This window comes from Triticum aestivum, chromosome 3B (assembly GCF_018294505.1).
Source record: "Triticum aestivum cultivar Chinese Spring chromosome 3B, IWGSC CS RefSeq v2.1, whole genome shotgun sequence".
Classification (NCBI taxonomy): Eukaryota; Viridiplantae; Streptophyta; class Magnoliopsida; order Poales; family Poaceae; genus Triticum; species Triticum aestivum.
The window spans coordinates 542,621,203-542,639,560 of record NC_057801.1 but is presented as its reverse complement, the minus strand read 5'-3'; the positions used below and the strand labels follow the sequence as shown (position 1 = coordinate 542,639,560).

Sequence of the window (18,358 nt, the reverse complement as noted above, 5' to 3'; positions counted from 1 at the left end):
CACAAGGACCGGGCGTAGCCACACCCGATTCAACTAAAGTAGGAGAAACTGACACCCGCCAGCCACCTGTGTGCAAAGCACGTCGGTAGAACCAGTCTCGCGTAAGCGTACGCGTAATGTCGGTCCGGGCCGCTTCATCCAACAATACCGCCGAACCAAAGTATGACATGCTGGTAAGCAGTATAACTTGTATCGCCCACAACTCACTTGTGTTCTACTCGTGCATATAACATCTACGCATAAAACCTAGGCTCGGATGCCACTATTGGGGAACGTAGTAATTTCAAAAAAAAATCCTACGCACACGCAAGATCATGGTGATGTATAGCAACGAGCGGGGAGAGTGTGTCCACGTACCCTCGTAGACGGAAAGTGGAAGCGTCAGAACAATGCGGTTGATGTAGTCGTACGTCTTCACGGCCTGACCGATCAAGCACCGAAACTATGGAACCCTCGAGTTCTAGCACACGTTTAGCTCGATGACATCCCTCGAACTCCGATCCAGCCGAGTGTCGAGGGAGAGTTCCGTCAGCACGACGGCGTGGTGACGATCTTGATGTTCTACCATCGCAGGGCTTCGCCTAAGCACCGCTACAATATTATCGAGGAGGACTATGGTGGAGGGGGGCACCGCACATGGCTAAGAGATCCAAGGATCAATTGTTGTGTCTAGAGGTGCCCCCCTACCCCCGTATATAAAGGAGCTAGGGGGAGGGGGTTGGTCGGCCAGGAGGGGCGCGCCAGGAGGAGTCCTCCTCCCACCGGGAGTAGGACTCCCCCCTTCCTTATTGGAGTAGGAGAGGAGAGGGAAGGAGAGAGAGGGGAAAGGAAAGGGGGGTGCCGCCCCCTCCTTGTCCAATTCGGACTTGGGGGTGAGGGGAACGCGGCTGCCCCTTGGCCGCCTCTCCTCTTCCACCACTTGGGCCCATGAGGCCCATTAACCTCCGGGGGGGTTCCGATAACCCCCCGGTACTCTGGTATATATCTGATAACCTCCGAAACCATTCTGGTGTCCGAATATAGTCATCCAATATATCAGTCTTTATGTCTCGACCATTTCGAGACTCCTTGTTATGTCCGTGATGTCATCCGGGACTCCAAACTATCTTCGGTACATCAAAACATATAAACTCATAATATAACTGTCATCGAAACCTTAAGCGTGCGGACCCTATGGGTTCGAGAACTATGTAGACATGACCGAGAACCATTTCCGGTCAATAACCAATAGCGGAACCTGGATGCTCATATTGGCTCCTACATATTCTACGAAGATCTTTATCGGTCAAACCGCATAACAACATATGTTGTTCCCTTTGTCATCGGTATGTTACTTTCCCGAGATTTGATAGCCGGTATCTTAATACGTAGTTCAATCTCGTTACCGGCAAGTCTCTTTACTCGTTACATAATGCATCATTTCGTAACTAACTCATTAGCTACATTGCTTGCAAGGCTTATAGTGATGTGCATTACCGATAGGGCCCAGAGATACCTCTCTGACAATCAGAGTGACAAATCCTAATCTCGAAATACGCCAACCCAACATATACCTTCGGAGACACCTGTAGAGCTCCTTTATAATGACCCAGTTACGTTGTGACGTTTGGTAGCACACAAAGTGTTCCTCCGGTAAACGGGAGTTGCATAATCTCATAGTTGTAGGAACATGTATAAGTCATGAAGAAAGCAATAGCAACATACTAAACGATCAAGTGCTAAGCTAACGGAATGGGTCAAGTCAATCACATCATTCTCCTAATGATGTGATCCTGTTAATCAAATGACAACTCATGTCTATGGTTAGGAAACATAACCATCTTTGATTAATGAGCTAGACAAGTAGAGGCATACTAGTGACTTTAAGTTTGTCTATGTATTCACACATGTATTATGTTTCCGGTTAATACAATTATAGCATGAATAATAAACATTTATCATGATATGAGGAAATAATAACTTTATTATTGCCTCTAGGGCATATTTCCTTCAGCTACTTATGTATTGGGCATCAAGATCTATAGAGATAGATCAAGATGCTTAATAGGACTTCCACAAAGCACATACCTTGACAAAGTTTTGAAGAAATTCAAAATTGATCAGTCAAAGAATTGTCTGCATTGCAAGGTATGAAGTTGAGTAAGACTCAAAACCCGACCATGGCAGAAGATAGAGAGAGAATGAAAGTCATTCCCTATGCCTCAGCCATAGGTTCCATAAAGTATGTCATCTTGTGTACCAGACCTATTGTGTACCTTGCCATGAGTTTGGCAAGGGGGTACAATAGTGATCTAGGAGTAGATCACTGGACAGATGTCAAAATTTATTGTTAGTTACCTAAGAGGACTAAGGAAATATTTCTCAATTATGGAGGTGATAAAGAGTTCGTCGTAAAGGGTTATGTCGATGCAAGCTTTGACACCAATTCCGATGAATCAGAGTCTTAATATGGATACATATTGATAGTGGGAGCAATTAGCTAGAGTAGCACCATGCATAGCATTGTAGACATAGAAATTTAAAAATATACATACATATCTGAATGTGGCAGACCCATTGACTAAACTTCTCTCACAAGCAAAACTTGATCACACCTTAGTACTCGTTGGGTATTAATCACATGGAAATGTGAACTAGATTATTGACTCTACTAAACCCTTTGGGTGTTGGTCACATGGTCATGTGAACTATGGTATTAATCACATGACGATGTGAACTATTGGTGTTAAATCGCATGGCGATGTGAACTAGATTATTGACTCTAGTGCAAGTGGGAGACTGAAGGAAATATGCCCTAGAGACGATAATAAAGTTGTTCTTTTATGTTTCTTCATGATAAAGGTTTATTATTCATGCTAGAATTGTATTGATCGGAAACCTAGATACATGTGTGAATACATAAACAAACACTGTGTCCCTAGTGAGCCTTTACTAGACTAGCTCGTTGATCAAATATGGTTAAGGTTTCCTAACCATGGACATGAGTTGTCATTTGATAACGGGATCACATCATTAGGATAATGATGTGATGGACAAGACCCATACGTTATCTTAGCATAATGATCGTTCAATTTTATTGTTGTTGCTTCCTTCATGTCAAATACATATTCCTTCGACTATGATATTATGCAACTCCCGGATACCGGAGGAATGCCTTGTGTGGTATCAAACGTCACGACGTAACTACGTGATTATAAAGATGCTCTACAGGTATCTCCGAAGGTGTTTGTTGAGTTGGCATAGATCGAGATTAGGATTTGTCACTCTGAGTATCGGAGAGGTATCTCTGGGCCCTCTCAGTAATACACATCATAAGTTTGCAAGCACACGACTAAGGAGTTAGTCACGAGATGATGTATTATGGAATGAGTAAAGAGACTTGCTGGTAACGAGATTGAACTAGGTATAGAGATAACGATTGAATCTCGGGCAAGTAATATCCTTATGGACAAAGGGAATTACGTATGTTGTCATAACGGTTCGACCGATAAAGATCTTCGTACAATATGTAGGAGCCAATATGGGCATCCAGGTTTCGCTATTGGTTATTGACCAGAGAGGTGTCTCGGTCATGTCTGCATAGTTCTCGAACCCGTAGGGTCCGCACGCTTAACGTTCGATGTCGATTTGGTTTTATTTGAGTTATGTGGTTTGGTGACCAAATGTTGTTCGGAGTACCGGATGAGATCACGGACATGACAAGGAGCTCTGGAATGGTCCGGAGGTAAAGATTGATATATAGGATGATGCTATTTGGTCTCTGGAATGGTTTTGGAATGCACCGAAAAGTTATCGGAATACCGGAAGGGGTTCCGGAGGCACCGGGAGAGTATTGGGCCTTAGTGGACCAAAGTGGAACGGAACACACCAGCACACATGGGCTGGTGCGCCCCCTTTAGAGCAGCCTCACCTAATACATGGTAAAGGGGGGGCACCACCCCCTCTTACCATATCCCGGAGAAGGGAGGAAGGAAAGAAGGGGGCGCCTCCCCCTTTCCTCCCCCCTTGTGCCATTATTTGGTGGGGAGGGGATGCAACAAAGGGAGGAGTCCTAGGGCTGCCGCCACAACTGTTGGGGCGCCCTAGGGGCTGCATCCTCCCCTCCCACACCTATATATATGTGGGGAGGGGTGCCACACAATACACAGCTTATTCCACGCCATGTGTCGGCACCCCTCCGCCTCTAGTTTACTCCTCCGCTCTATATTCTCATGGTGCTTAGGCGAAGCCCTATGGGATTACTTCACCACGCCGTTATGCTGACAGAACTCATCTACTACCTCGCCCCACTTGCTGGATCAAGATGGCAAGGACGAGACCGAGCTGAACGTGTGTAGAACACGGAGGTGTCGTGCATTCGGTACTTGATAGGTCGGATCGCGAAGGTGTATGACTACATGAACCGCGTTGAATAAACGATTCCGCTTACGGTCTACGAGGGTACGTAGTACTCTCCCCCTCGTTGCTATGCATCTCCATGGATAGATCATTGCATGTGCGTAGAAATTTTTATTTTTTCATGCAACGATTCCCTACACTGTGTGCTATTTTCTAAAGCTGGCGTTGTATGCCAGCGCTGGCATGGTGCCGACATGAACTTTTGGGTGACGACATGGTCGCTGGCATGAACTATGACCGCGGGCGTTTTTTCAAAAACTGCGTGCGTACATGAAATGGGCCGACACGTTGGGCGCACTATCGACCCTAATCTCAAACGGGGCGGACACCGAGCGGGCAGCCGACCCAAACGGACGAAAAGCGGCAAAAGTGTCATCCATTTGGGTCGACCCTTTGGAGTTGATCTGAGATCCCTGCCAAAAAAATCATAGCTCCGAAAACAAACACTATGTGCGTCCGAATTTACACAAACCGGATGTAAAGTTGTGGGAGGTTTGCAGAGTCCGGACGTTCGCCTGGCCGTTGTGCTTTTTGGCGGAAAACGGCTGCTATTTGGCAAAAAAACAGCTTCTATTTGACGGAAATCGGATTTATTTGATGGGCATTCTTTTCACAAATGTTAACACCCACATGTGTGGCACGAAGCAATATGGCCCAAACGCCTCCAGTACCATCCATTTTGCCACATCAAAACAGATGACATCAGCGGGAATCTTCTTGGTTTTCGGCTTAAAATGTTTTATCTCCTAACTAAAAAATCCAATTAAAAATCCATTTTCACCATTAAAACCGTCTCGATGAGATCTTCAAAACTAGATTCCATGTTGATATGTCTCGACAAAAAAAATTAGCCAAAAGTTGCCATGATGTTTACACTGTATGTGCTATAGTGTTACACTAAAGTTGTCATGTGGCCAATTTAGTTTATAGAGCATGACAATTTTAGTATTTTGACCATGGTAATTCCAGTACTTTGACCATGAAAATTATTTTTTGTGTGAACCATGGCAATTTTAAGTGCATGTATCATGAAAATTTTAGTTTATGGTTAATGGCAAGTCTAGTTTCTTAATTTCCCATTTTATAATATGTCAAAATTTACTTTTAAATGTAAAAGAAAATAGCTGAAATATATCATGGCAACTTCAGTGTAAACACCATAGCAATTCATGTGCAATAGACATGACAACTTCTAAAAGTCGTCGAAATATATTGATATGAGATCTAGTTTTGAAAATCTTGTCGTGATGGATTTAATGGTGAAAACGAATCTTCAATCGGATTTTTCATTAAAGAATAAAACAGTTTAAAAACTGGAAATCCAAAAAAGATTCCCACATGCATGAATGCGGTGAGGTGGTGTAGTATGTGTGTTATAGGGCGTGTGGGCAGGTGTTGCTCCCACCACACGTGTCGGCGTTATCAGCATCTTCTTTTTAAGTTAATAGAAGCGGATATTTGAGGAATAAAATTGGATGACCAACCTATATACGTGTCAGCAGACGCGTCCGGGCGTGTCCATCGATGAATACTGTGTCCATTTTATGGCATGCCATTGAATATGCCCTTAATACTTAATTTTCAAATAGTTTTTAAATAGTATGGATTACTTACCACATGTATCACATGCCCTTAATACTTAATCTTCAAATAGTATTAGTCGACCAAGACAATATTACACATTTGTTGTACTAGACAAACACCTTTTTATGACACCGGTGAACATTTTTTATACATGTATAAACAAATATGTAAAATCTACAAAGAATTGACCAAGTGGGGTTTGCGGCATATCGAATGCTCAACCCCTAGCTCCATATTGTTGTTTCTTACCCCGCATAAGCCCCGTCCCGACGTCGTGCCTAGCGTTGTCAGAGGGTGTATGGAGGTGTGTCTCCGACAGATCATGCGGGATTCTATCGGTGTTTGTTGGGTCTTCATGAATCCGATCTTTGTTCGTGTGTTTGTGTGTCTGCAAGTTGAAACCTTCTAATCTACGGTTCTCTTCATCGGCGACGGTTGTTGTTCTGATGCGTTTTGGTCCTTGGACCTTAGCTCGACGACTTTTAGATATTCTACTACAACAAGTTTCCTCGACTTCGATGAGAGAGGGATGATGACAGTGGTGCGCCTTCGCCTTGTTGCTAGGTGGTCTACAAACCTGGATGTAATTTGTTACTTTTGGTGTTCTTTGCGATAATTGATGAATATATTGGAAGTTTTTTCGAAAAAGAAGACAAAAGCAAATATGATACTATTAACCTATGGCTTTTTCTCTTTTCTTCTCCATGCATATTTTGAATTTGGATCTGAAATTTCTAGAGATAGATGTATGTCTTATGCTCGTTCGTAATTCTTTTCAGTCTTTTATGAAAAATATAAAACTAATTATTATGGCATGGCATCATGGTTTCATGCGATGGTTGATATCCCATGATGATTACCCCCCCCCCCCCCCCACACACACACACACACACGCACACACACACGCACACAATAGGAGACACCACCTCATTTAATCCCTGGTGATTGACCCCTCTCCTTCCACATGTATCGTGGTCTTTTAGTAGGGCCGCCCATGCCTTGTCTTCGGTTCTAGCATTATATCCTCTCATTCCAATTTGCAACATTCACCGTGGTCTCCTTACCCCTACAGTCTAGCATCGGCCGAACAATTGATCCTCCGCCTCTCAATCCCCAATCCAAGCACATACATATATCCACTGCAAGATAAAGCCCGGAATCAAAACCATGTGGAAAGTCCAAGGACTAGCAAAACTAAGTGTATTTTGCTCAAATTCCAGACGATTGCGAAATATTAGGAGTGAAAGGGGTGCAATTCTCTTTAACGCCTCACCCCAATGATTGTACAAATGACAAGGAATATCCCATCTAAGGATGCACTAATATAACGACTTTAAAATAGGAAAAACACAATTTAACCATCTTTACCTCTATCCCCCCCCCCCCCCCCCCAAACTGATAGGATTAGCCCATCAATAATAGTTGTTTAGTTGACACTTAAAACAACACATCAAGGCGCATTCCGAATTGAGCCTAGCTCGGATGGTTAGGTTCTTTGTGGTGGAACTAGCTCACTAGGCACTGGCGGAGGCTCTTGGAGACAATCCCGGGTTCTGGCCACCCCTTACCAAGGTGCAATTTTCTTTTCACAAGATATATGACCTACTGTATTAGTTAGCTGAATTTCATGGGTTAGAATTAAAGGTTGAGAGGTTGTTTCTTAACTAACCGGGCAATCACCCACCTCTAATATTTGGTTCACCTTGAACTACTGCCACTGGGGATCAAGTTCTAGACTTGACATTGGTGCTCATATTTTCTTAGATTTATTTCAGACTTTTCGGTGATGCCCGTTCAGGGGGAGGCGATGTTGCATTTCATATGAGTTGCACAGGGTAAGCCCACCCTGAACTACTGCCACCGGGGATCAAATTCTAGACTTGACATTGGTGCTCATATTTTCTTAGATTTATTTCAGACTTTCCGGTGATGCTTGTTCAGGGGGAGGCGATGTTCCCTCGACTATGTACTTTGCATTTCATATGAGTTGCACAATTTATCTGGAGGGAGGGGAGGGGAGGTGGGGTCCCAACGATGGTTTGTTACATAATTAACTTGCGGATTACGAATTCGGGTCCTGCAGCAGACCGACGACATCACTGGGCTTTTGGACACTCCCCTGCCTCACCACCTCCCCAAAAAAGCATGGTCCTTGGTCCTCATGGCACTACTATGAAAGATATCGGCAGCACGTAATGATATGTTGTCCAGGAGTGTTGATCAATGTTCTGTAATGACCCTCAGGGCCCTTATTTCTGATTTGGATCTTTGGTCACACCGTCTCATGGAGACAAGTGACAAGGAGGACGTCTTCTCGTGGTGTTCCTACCTCTCTGCACGTTGCACTGTGCCTATGTAATTCTGTACTCGCTGCTTCTGCAGCCTTTTGAGTAATATATTCAGGTGGGGGAGCTCCCCCTCGGTGATTCTAAAAAAATCAGGGTGGCATCCGTGGGTGGTGCTGGATTTGGGGGGGGGGAGGGGTGGGGAGGATTAGCATTGTTGGGGACATCCCTCCTGGGCTGGGTCGGCTATGGGAGATGTTCACTTTTAGTTTTGGCCTTCAACAAGTTTAATTAATATCGCATGATAGCCACGGTGCATCGGGATGACCAGGTGCCTGATAGCTTCCTTTGGCCATGTGCAGCCTCCTTGTCCTATTCGGCCAAATCTACCTACAATCGTCTTTGCGAGGGCCTGCCAATATGCCCTTACGCCGCGGCCATCTGGAGAAGCCTCGCACCTCTCAAATGCAAGATCTTTGTTTGGCTTTCTTCACAGCATCGCCTGTGGACGGCGGATTGACGCGCTAGACATGGTTTGCAAGATCAACACCTCGACTTGCTATACTTGTCTGCAGGACGAGGACAATGTGGAACACATCTTGGTGCAATGTGGCTACGCGCGTGCCACTTGGATGGGATGTTTTGACAAGCTACATATTCAGATCTCCTGTCCCGCGAGCACGGACTCCTTTGTCGAATGGTGGATACTACAACGATCGAGCTTCGCGAAGGAAGACAAACGTGGGTTCGACACCCTGGTCATTTGCACGGCATGGAGTCTCTGGAAGCAAAGGAATGTGTTGAGCAACAGGTGGATGCACCGGAACTCGCGAAGAAGATCCTTGATGAACTTAGAGATTGGAAGATGGCGGCCCGAGGAGGAGGTAGCTTACAACGCTTTGTGAGAGATTAGTTTTGGGTTCCTTGTAGGAGTGGTGGTGGGTGTTGTCTTCGAGTGTACGCACTCGCTAGACCTCTTGTAAATTGTGTGATAGTGACATTGAATAAAAGTAAGGCATGTGCTTTGCGTGCTCTCGAAAAAAAAACGCATGATAGTGACATTGAATATCGGTATTTGTTAGCATGACACATAATAAAAGGTTAATTTGATCAGCTCCTAACAAGATTTCATGGCATATACTCACGATAATGACAGTTTTGGTAAACACAGACAAATGATTTTTTTTTTTTTGCTGGAACATTGGAACGTAAAAGAAACCCAGAGGGAAACTGAAAAGACTGAAATGCCATGTACCCGCCGGCGCCCCCCTTTGCCATCATAGATTGATTTTTCTTTTTCCTCGTCGATTTTCATCAAAGAAACCACCACAAGCCACCCTAGACTGAATAGTCAACAGAGACCCCTTGGCCGTCGTAGTGCGTCCATTCGCAGTGAGCACAATACAGTACATACCAGAGACAAAAGGAAATCTAAGGGTACACCTCGATAACTGACCGGATCCCGAGGATGGCCAGGATCTTGTAGCCGCTGAATCCCGCGTCGTCGAATATCTTGCGCCACTCGCCCTCGTCCCGCTCCGGGCTCCCCACCACTCCCATCATCATCACGTCCCACAGCAGCTGCGTCTCCGTGGCCCTCGCGTCCGCCGGGCTCGACCCCACCACCAGGTCCATCACGATCACTCTGCCGCCGGCCGGCAACGCCTCCCTGCACCGCCGCAGTATCTTCACGCACTCCTCGTCCCCCCACCCGTGCAAAATCCACTGCGAACAGAAGTCCCAAAGTACACGCAACATCATGGATCAGTCAAGTTCGTCCATGAGCCAAGGAAGGCGCCTAGGCCTAACCTTGAGGAGGACGGCGTCGGCCTTCGGGACGCGCTCGAACATGTCCCCGGCGACGAACTCCACGCCCCCGTCGCCAGGCGGGACGCTCGCGACGACGTGCGGCAGCTCCAGGACGCTGCACTTGACGTGGGGGAACGCGGCGGCGATGGCCCTGGCAGCGGCGCCGGACCCGCCGCCGACGTCCACCAGCGAGGCGATCCCCCGGAACAGGTCTTGCCCGTGGACGCGCACGATCAGGTCCATCACGAAGCGGCCGTCGCACGCCATGGCCTCGTTGAACGCCGCGCCGAACTCCGGGTTCTCCTTCACCACAGCATAGAACTCGCGCCCGCCGTGCGCGGTCGCGAACGGCACGCGCGCCGCGTCGTCGGCCGCGCGGAACCACGCCGCCAGCGACATGGACGGGGACACGATGATGGGGTGCAGCATGGCGAGCGCGAACGGCGAGAGGCCCTGCCCCGCGCCGGGCGCCGACACGAGGAGGCGCGAGAGCAGGGTGAGCCCGTAGGCGTCTGGCGCTGGCCCAGCGTCGAAGAAACCGGCGTGCGCGAGCAGACGCATGAGGCGGCGCAGGTAGGGCGTCCTGGAGGGGGGCAGGGAGAGCTCGGCGACGAGGTCGGGCACAGTGATGGAGCCGCCGCGCCGGTGGATGGCGTCGGGGATGCCGAGCTCGACGGCGCACCGGAGGGACATAGACTTGGTGTACGCGAAGACGTGGTTCCACAGCTCCGCCTGCGCTTGGAGGAGCTCGTCGTCGGTGGCGAGGCTGGAGTCACGGTTAGCGTCCATGACAATGTGCTTGATTGGTGTTGGGACTTGGAGGGCTAGAGTTTGGTTAATTTAGAGGCGCCACCACGCCCTTAACTATGAATTGCCGTCCGGCCGAGGGTCTGAATAGCTGATAGTTTAAGTTACACTAGCACAAATGCCCGTGTTGCAACGGAAGAGATACTTGACGTGTCCATAGAATAAGCACAACGCGACAATAACTAAACAGTGTCATCTGGTGGCTGCAGGGAGGCGCATGCCGAAAGCTAGCAAAAATGCATATAAGTCATACATAAAAAACCATGCTACACATACACTACTTTTGGTATGAATTTTGTATGACGGTTTTAATATTAAAGGATTCAAATCTTCCATACAAGGTACTATTTTGGAAAGTTGGAGTACTCTTTAGTGTTTGCACTACGCCGTGATTTTTTTTTCGAAATTCGCACCGAGCAGCAATTTTTTTTCGGATGTTCCACCGAGTCTGAAAAAATCTAGCTAAAAGGGTTGGGTTAAATAATGTGTTTTAGCCCCTCTCTCACTTCACTGGACATTAATTCATTTATGTCGGGTAAATACCATGACAGATGAAAAAAAAAGGAGAAAGTCGGCTCCATTTATTATTAAAAAAAAGCAAACATATCCGTGCATTACAATGAAAGAAAATAAATAAATATATGCTGAGTAACCTGAAAATAATTTATCATTCAAACAATTTCGCAAGAAGCAAAAGAATATTAAAAGCACTCAAAAGTATCAAGGGCCATGAATGATGTCCAAACAACGGTTTAGTGCTCCTGAAATAAGTTGTCCTAAATCCCAGACTTCCAAAAGAAAACCATGAAAGAACTGAAGAACATTGAAAGAAGTGGCCATGGATGCACAAGTCACATAAAAATCATAACAGTGCACTTGAACAAAATGGGCATCATTCTCATACACTATAAATTCCGGTTGGATCAAACTAACAACACAAAAGTACAATGGCAAAAGTCCATGTTGAGAGTTACAACAAAGCATGCTACATCAAAGTTATTCATAATCTGATCGCATAGAATATAGTACTCATGTTATAATTAATCGACGAGGTAAATCTTTTGCCACCGTTTCGAAAAAAAGTAATCGTACAACACGACGGCGTATCACAGAATAGATGAAGCACGGCCCTTGAATTCATACTCTCCTTTTTCTAGAAAAACATATCGATATCTCTCTCCTATTGTACAGAAGAAATAACAAATAGCCAGTTCAATTTGTAAGAACTTTAAAATATGGATCATATTCAATCTAGCAACTGTATTGGGAAGTACTAAGCAGCAGCGAGCCAGCCGGAGGAGTAGCAATCAGTGGCAACATCATAGAATCAGCGTCACGAAGGGATGCCCATTGAGAGCGGAGGACGGCGGCGCGGAGTGCTGGTCATCCGACGCCCTTTTTCCCTTTAATATTGGCATGCGTGATTTCCTCCTCAGCCCTCCCTTCCTACTCCCTCCCTCGTTAATACGCCTTCCTTTTCCCTCGTTAATTAGCACGTGTGATTCCTCTTATCACGTAGCCTTCCTTCTCCCTCCCTCGTTAATAGTCTGGCAAGGGCAAGCCTTCCTTTTCCCTCGGCCCACAGGGGTGACGGACGGACCGAACCAACGTTTTAATCAGATGCGGTGGACGTACGACATAACATGAGAAGAAAGCATATTGTAACGGTGAATTCGGAGACCCAATCTGTGTTTTATTATTAGGGAGAGATTGCATAAACTTGTGTTGCTATGCCTACAAACTACGAAGGTTCCTAAAGCCCCCGACCCTCCAGTCTCAACTGACCTCCTTCCACAAAATACTTAATTTTTTGCGAGAAAGAGAATCATTCATTACATATCAGGGTTACAGTCGTTGACCACCTCCCATGTACGAGGTCCTCGAGGGAAGTTTCCCAACCAGCAGACAGTGCGACGTTGACATCGCGTTACATAAGCGAGGAATATCTCTTTCAGCTGACAACAAGCTGAGATTGTTAGGGCAACTCCAACGCACGGCCTTAAACGGACGCCTGTTTCGTTTGTTTAGGGGTGGCAATAGGGTCGTGTCCGTCCGGATTTATGGATTGCGCCCAACGCACGGCCACATTTCGACTCATCTCGTTCACGTACATTTTGTTTTTGCAAATACATATTTTTATTTTCATCATTGATTTTTGATGATATCCCCAAACCAAAGAAAACAAGAACTACAAGAAAACATTTTAGACGATATCCAACTTCCATAATTGCTCCCGTAAGTTGGATTAGGGTGTTGTATCGGGCGGTTGCTATATCTATATAGCGGGGCGAAAGCCTATTTATTAAGTTGGATTAGTGCCTTCTCGATGCATTCATTGTTGATCTACGGAGGCTCGATCTTGCGTGCTTCTTTCTCCTTCGAGTCTAAAAATGTAGACGTTGTTTCTTCGCATCTAGTCTCATCTCTAGCCTCTATTCTAGCAGCAAGTGCACGAACATCTATTAAATTGTGTTCTATCAACATATCGATGTATTCTTCTTCCCAATACCAAAAGTTGCATCCATTCTACACAATAAATATTTGAGTGTAAGTAAAACTAGCCGAATCCGAGAGCACAACTGAAGCTAAAGTAGCACATACCCCATTGTTTGAGCACTTGACGAACACTCGTCCGGGATGTTCCATCGTTGTAGACACGCGGCGCAAGAGCTTCCTTGGGCAGTCGTCGCACTTTATGAGTGGCAACGGTGCGCCGACGAGCCTTTGGGCCAGCACTGAGTCCGGACGACGGGTGTTCGTGTATTTGCCGGCGAACCGCTGACGGGGTAGGTCCAAGCGGCTAGAGGCGGAGTCAGTACGTGCATGCGGCCTTGCTGGGGCTTTCTGTCCCGGTGCCCGGCCAGCCCATGGATGGAACGGCACGGCCTCCCGCGGCCGGGTGAGCTCAAGTCCGGCTGGATCCGCTCCAAATCCGACATCCGGGCACACTAAAATCAGGTGCCCGGGGTTGGGCAGCTCGAGGCATCGAGGGGACGGGGGCTGCGATAAGGGTAGGGGCTAGCGGGCGACCGAGCTGCACAGCGGCACGCCTGAGAAAAATGGCGGCGACGGCGACTCAGGACGAGAGGGGCGGGGATGCGGCTGGAGCAGGGAGGGGGTTTAGAAAAGGGGGGGGTGTGTCCCCGACAAGTGGACCAGGGGAGGACATGGGCAGGCACCACGCGTCGTCCGTGCATGTCTGTTCGGCCGCAAACTCGACCCAAAGTTGGGCCGGGAATGGGTCGAAAGCGGAAAGAAAACGGACGACGATCCGTTTGCAGCCGCGCGTTGGAGGGCCTGCTTTGTCCGTTTACCTCCAAACTGACACGGGCGAACCATTTGGGGTCGTGCATTGGAGTTTCCCTTAGTTTTCTTATGGTGGAACTTGTCCATCAAGGTTCAAGTCCTAAACTTAGTACCCGTGCTCACATTTTTCTGAATTTATTGCAGTCCTTCTAACAATGTTTGGAAGAAAACAATCCCGTCGTCGAGGTGCCTGTGGTGAGCGCATCGGGCTGAGACCAACCGGTGTATGGTTCCAATGATTAATCGATTCTGGTCAAACCAAGATGATAAAGGGGTTCCCCGCTTTATATTATAAAGCAACCATCACCGCATACATCCGAGAATACAAATATAAACTAACGTCACCACCGCACTCAACGCACACACCCAAAGGAAGATACAAAGGTGTCGGGCACCGACAACCACCCCAATGACTATCAAGCATACTATGAATGAGCAAAAAAGAACCGCTTCTAGCCAACGGAGACCACCGCATGAGCGATCCATTGAGGAGAGGTGAGACGCCCAACGCTGGAGCGGGGACTCCAAAATGGTGCCTCCAAGAAGGGCATGACCATGGATAGCCGCCACCGCCTGATCCCATGGATCAAGTTTTCACCCGGAGCAACACAAATGGAATGAGAGCATCGCGACGGAGACTGCAAGGAGGAAGCGACGTTCGCGGGCGCCACCGCCATCCAACAGTACAAAGACCGGGCAAGTGATGTCCCCCGATGCTCCGACCCCTATGTCGCTCCCCCGCTCCGCCAACCGCCTGCATCCATGCCGCCCGAGCGGCCATGTCTACTCGCCCGCACCCGAGCCGCGCAATCGCCAAAGACCAACTCGCCTCCCACCGCCAAGGCTGCCGCCCTACACCCAAATTGCTACAAAGAACATCAAAGGGGATGGCTTTGAAAGCTCCGCCAACCCGAGCCACTGCCGGAACTGGCAACAACCGTCCCGCCTCAAGCATCGCCAGGTCAGCGACCAGAAAGGACCAGGCAAGGGAAAGGGGAGGGGGAAGGAGCGGCACACGGCCATGACCGGTGCCCCTATGCCAGTGATGGACAGCTCAACCACATCAGAGCCCCCATCCCTCCTACCGACCTCCCCTCAGAAGCACCCCTGCTTCGCCCACCATGGCTACAGGCGCGGACTGGTGAGAGGCCACAAACAGCCGCCCGTCCGCCGAAAAGGGGGTAGATCTTTCGCCACCACTGCCGAGGATGGACCCAAGAGACGCGCGCCCATGCCATACACCGTCATCCAGAAGCCGGGGAGAAAGGCCGGATCGGACTCCAGGACGCGCATGCACCTCCACTACCTCAGCCACGCCACCAGCACTGCCCATAGATCCACGGCAGCACCGGCTTCCCGCAACCCTTGACGTCCACGCCAGATTCGGCCGTATCAGACTAGGACCATCCCGCATGATCCGCCCGAAGGACGAAGCCCCGCCTCCACCGCACAGCCGTCGCGGTGATACGTCTCCAACGTATCTATAATTTTTTATTGTTCCATGCTATTATATTATTTGTTTTGGATGTTTAATGGGCTTTAATATGCTCTTTTATATTATTTTTGGGACTAACCTATTAACCGAGGGCCTAGTGCAAGTTTCTATTTTTTTTGCCTATTTTAGAGTTTTGCATAAAAGGAATACCAAACGGAGTCCAAACGGAATGAAACCTCCATGATCATCTTTCTTGGACCGAAAGCAAACCAGAAGACTTGGAGATGAAGTCGGAGAGGCAACGAGGCGGCCACGAGGCAGGAGGTTGCGCCCAGAGGGGTAGGTGCGCCCCCACCCTCGTGGGCCCCTCGTAGCTCCTCTGACCTAGTTCCTTCGCCTATATATACTCGTATACCCTAAAAACATCGGGGGGAGCCACGAAACCACTTTTCCACTACCGCAACCTTCTGTACCCGTGAGATACCATCTTGGGGCCTTTTCCGGCTATCTGCCGGAGGGGGACTCGATCACGGAGGGCTTCTACATCAACACCATTACCTCTCTGATGAAGCGTGAGTAGTTTACCACAGACCTTCGGGTCCATAGTTATTATCTAGATGGCTTCTTCTCTCTCTTTGATTCTCAATACCAAGTTCTCCTCGATGTTCTTGGAGATCTATTTGATGTAATATTCTTTTGCGGTGTGTTTTCCGAGATCCGATGAATTGTAGATTTATGATCAAGATTATCTATGAATATTATTTGGTTCTTCTCTGAATTCTTATATGCATGATTTGATATCTTTGCAAGTCTCTTTGAATTTTCGGTTTAGTTTGGCCTACTATACTGATCTTTCTTGCCATGAGAGAAGTGCTTAGCTTTGGGTTCAATCCCGTGGTGTCCTTTCCCAGTGCATCTAGGGGCAGCAAGGCACGTATTGTATTGTTTCCATCAAGGATAACAAGGTGGGGTTTTCATCATATTGCTTGAGTTAATTCCTCTACATCATGTCATCTTGATCAATGCATTACTCCATACTTTATGAACTTAATACTCTAGATGCATGCTGGATAGCGGTCGATGTGTGGAGTAATAGTAGTAGATGCAGGCAGCAGTCGGTCTACTTAACACGGATGTGAGGCCTATGTTCATGATCATTGCCTTAGATGTCATCATAGTTATGCGCTTTTCTATCAATTGCTCGGCAGTAATTTGTTCACCCACCGTAATATATGCTATCTCGAGAGAAGCCACTAGTGAAACCTATGGCCCCCGGGTTTCTTTTCCATATTATTGAATCTCGTTTACATCTTGCTAGTTTCCGATCTACTATTTTGCAATCTTTACTTTCCAATCTATACACCCAAAAATACCAAAAATATTTACTTTACCATTTATTTATCTCTATCAGATCTCACTTTTGCGAGTGACCTTGAAGGGATTGACAACCCCTTTATCGCGTTGGTTGCAAGTTCTTGATTGTTTGTGCAGGTATTCGGTGACTTGTGTGTCGTCTCCTACTGGATTCATACCTTGGTTCTCAAAACTGAGGGAAATACTTACGCTACTTTGCTGCATCACCCTTTCCTCTTCAAGGGAAAACCAACGCAAGCTCAAGAGATAGCAAGAAGGATTTCTGGCGCTGTTGCCGGGGAGATGTACGCCAAGTCAAGCCATACCATGTACCCATCATAAACTCTTCTCCCTTGCATTACATTATTCGCCATTCGCCACTCGTTTTCCTCTCCCCCACTTCTAAAGCGATTTTCAAAAACCTTTGCCTTTTTTTCGCCCCTTGATACGTCTCCAACGTATCTATAATTTTTTATTGTTCCATGCTATTATATTACCTGTTTTGGATGTTTACGGGCTTTAATAAACACTTTTATATCATTTTTGGGACTAACCTATTAACCAGAGACCCAGCCCAAATTGTTGTTTTTTGCCTGTTTCAGTGTTTCGCGGAAAAGGAATATCAAACGGAGTCCAAACGGAATGAAACCTTCGGGAGAGTTATTTTTGGAACAAACGCAATCCAGGAGACTTGGAGTGGACGTCAAGAAGCAAACGAGGCGGCCACGAGGGTCCAGGGCGCGCCCCTCGTGGCTCCCCTGGCTGACTTCCTTTGCCTATATATATCTACGTACCCTGAAAACATCCAGGAGCACCATGAAACCCTATTTCCACCGCCGCAACCTTCTGTACCCATGAGATCCCATCTTGGAGCCTTTTCCTGCGCTCCGCCGGAGGGGGAATCGATCACAGAGGGCTTCTACATCATGTCATCTTGCCTAATGTGTTACTCTGTTCTTATGAACTTAATACTCTAGATGCATGCTGGATAGCGGTCAATGTGTGGAGTAATAGTAGTAGATGCAGGCAGAAGTCGGTCTACTAATCTTGGATGTGATGCCTGTATACATGATCATGCCTAGATATTCTCATAACTATGCACTTTTCTATCAATTGCTCGACAGTAATTTGTTCACCCACCGTAATACTTATGCTATCTTGAGAGAAGCCACTAGTGAAACCTATGGCCCCTGGGTCTATTTTCCATTATATAAGTTTTCGATCTACTTTATTTTACAATCTTTAATTTCCAATCTACATCATAAAAATACTAAAATTATTTATCTTAACTTATTATCTCTATCAGATCTCACTTTCGCAAGTGGCCGTGAAGGGATTGACAACCCCTTTATCGCGTTGGTTGCGAGGTTCTTGTTTGTTT

At 47.1% G+C, this 18,358-nt stretch overlaps 1 protein-coding gene across 1 annotated transcript; it reads right to left on the bottom strand.

Moving 5' to 3' along the window:
• Nucleotides 1-9,652: 9,652 nt before the first annotated feature.
• On the bottom strand, nt 9,653-13,822 carry LOC123067582 (trans-resveratrol di-O-methyltransferase). The gene is made up of 3 exons (XM_044490322.1): nt 13,660-13,822; nt 10,077-10,900; nt 9,653-9,992 (listed from the first exon to the last, which is right to left on the bottom strand). Exons 1-3 carry the CDS (start codon nt 13,820-13,822, stop codon nt 9,699-9,701), a joined length of 1,281 nt encoding a protein of 426 aa, XP_044346257.1. The 3' UTR covers nt 9,653-9,698.
• Nucleotides 13,823-18,358: the final 4,536 nt, after the last annotated feature.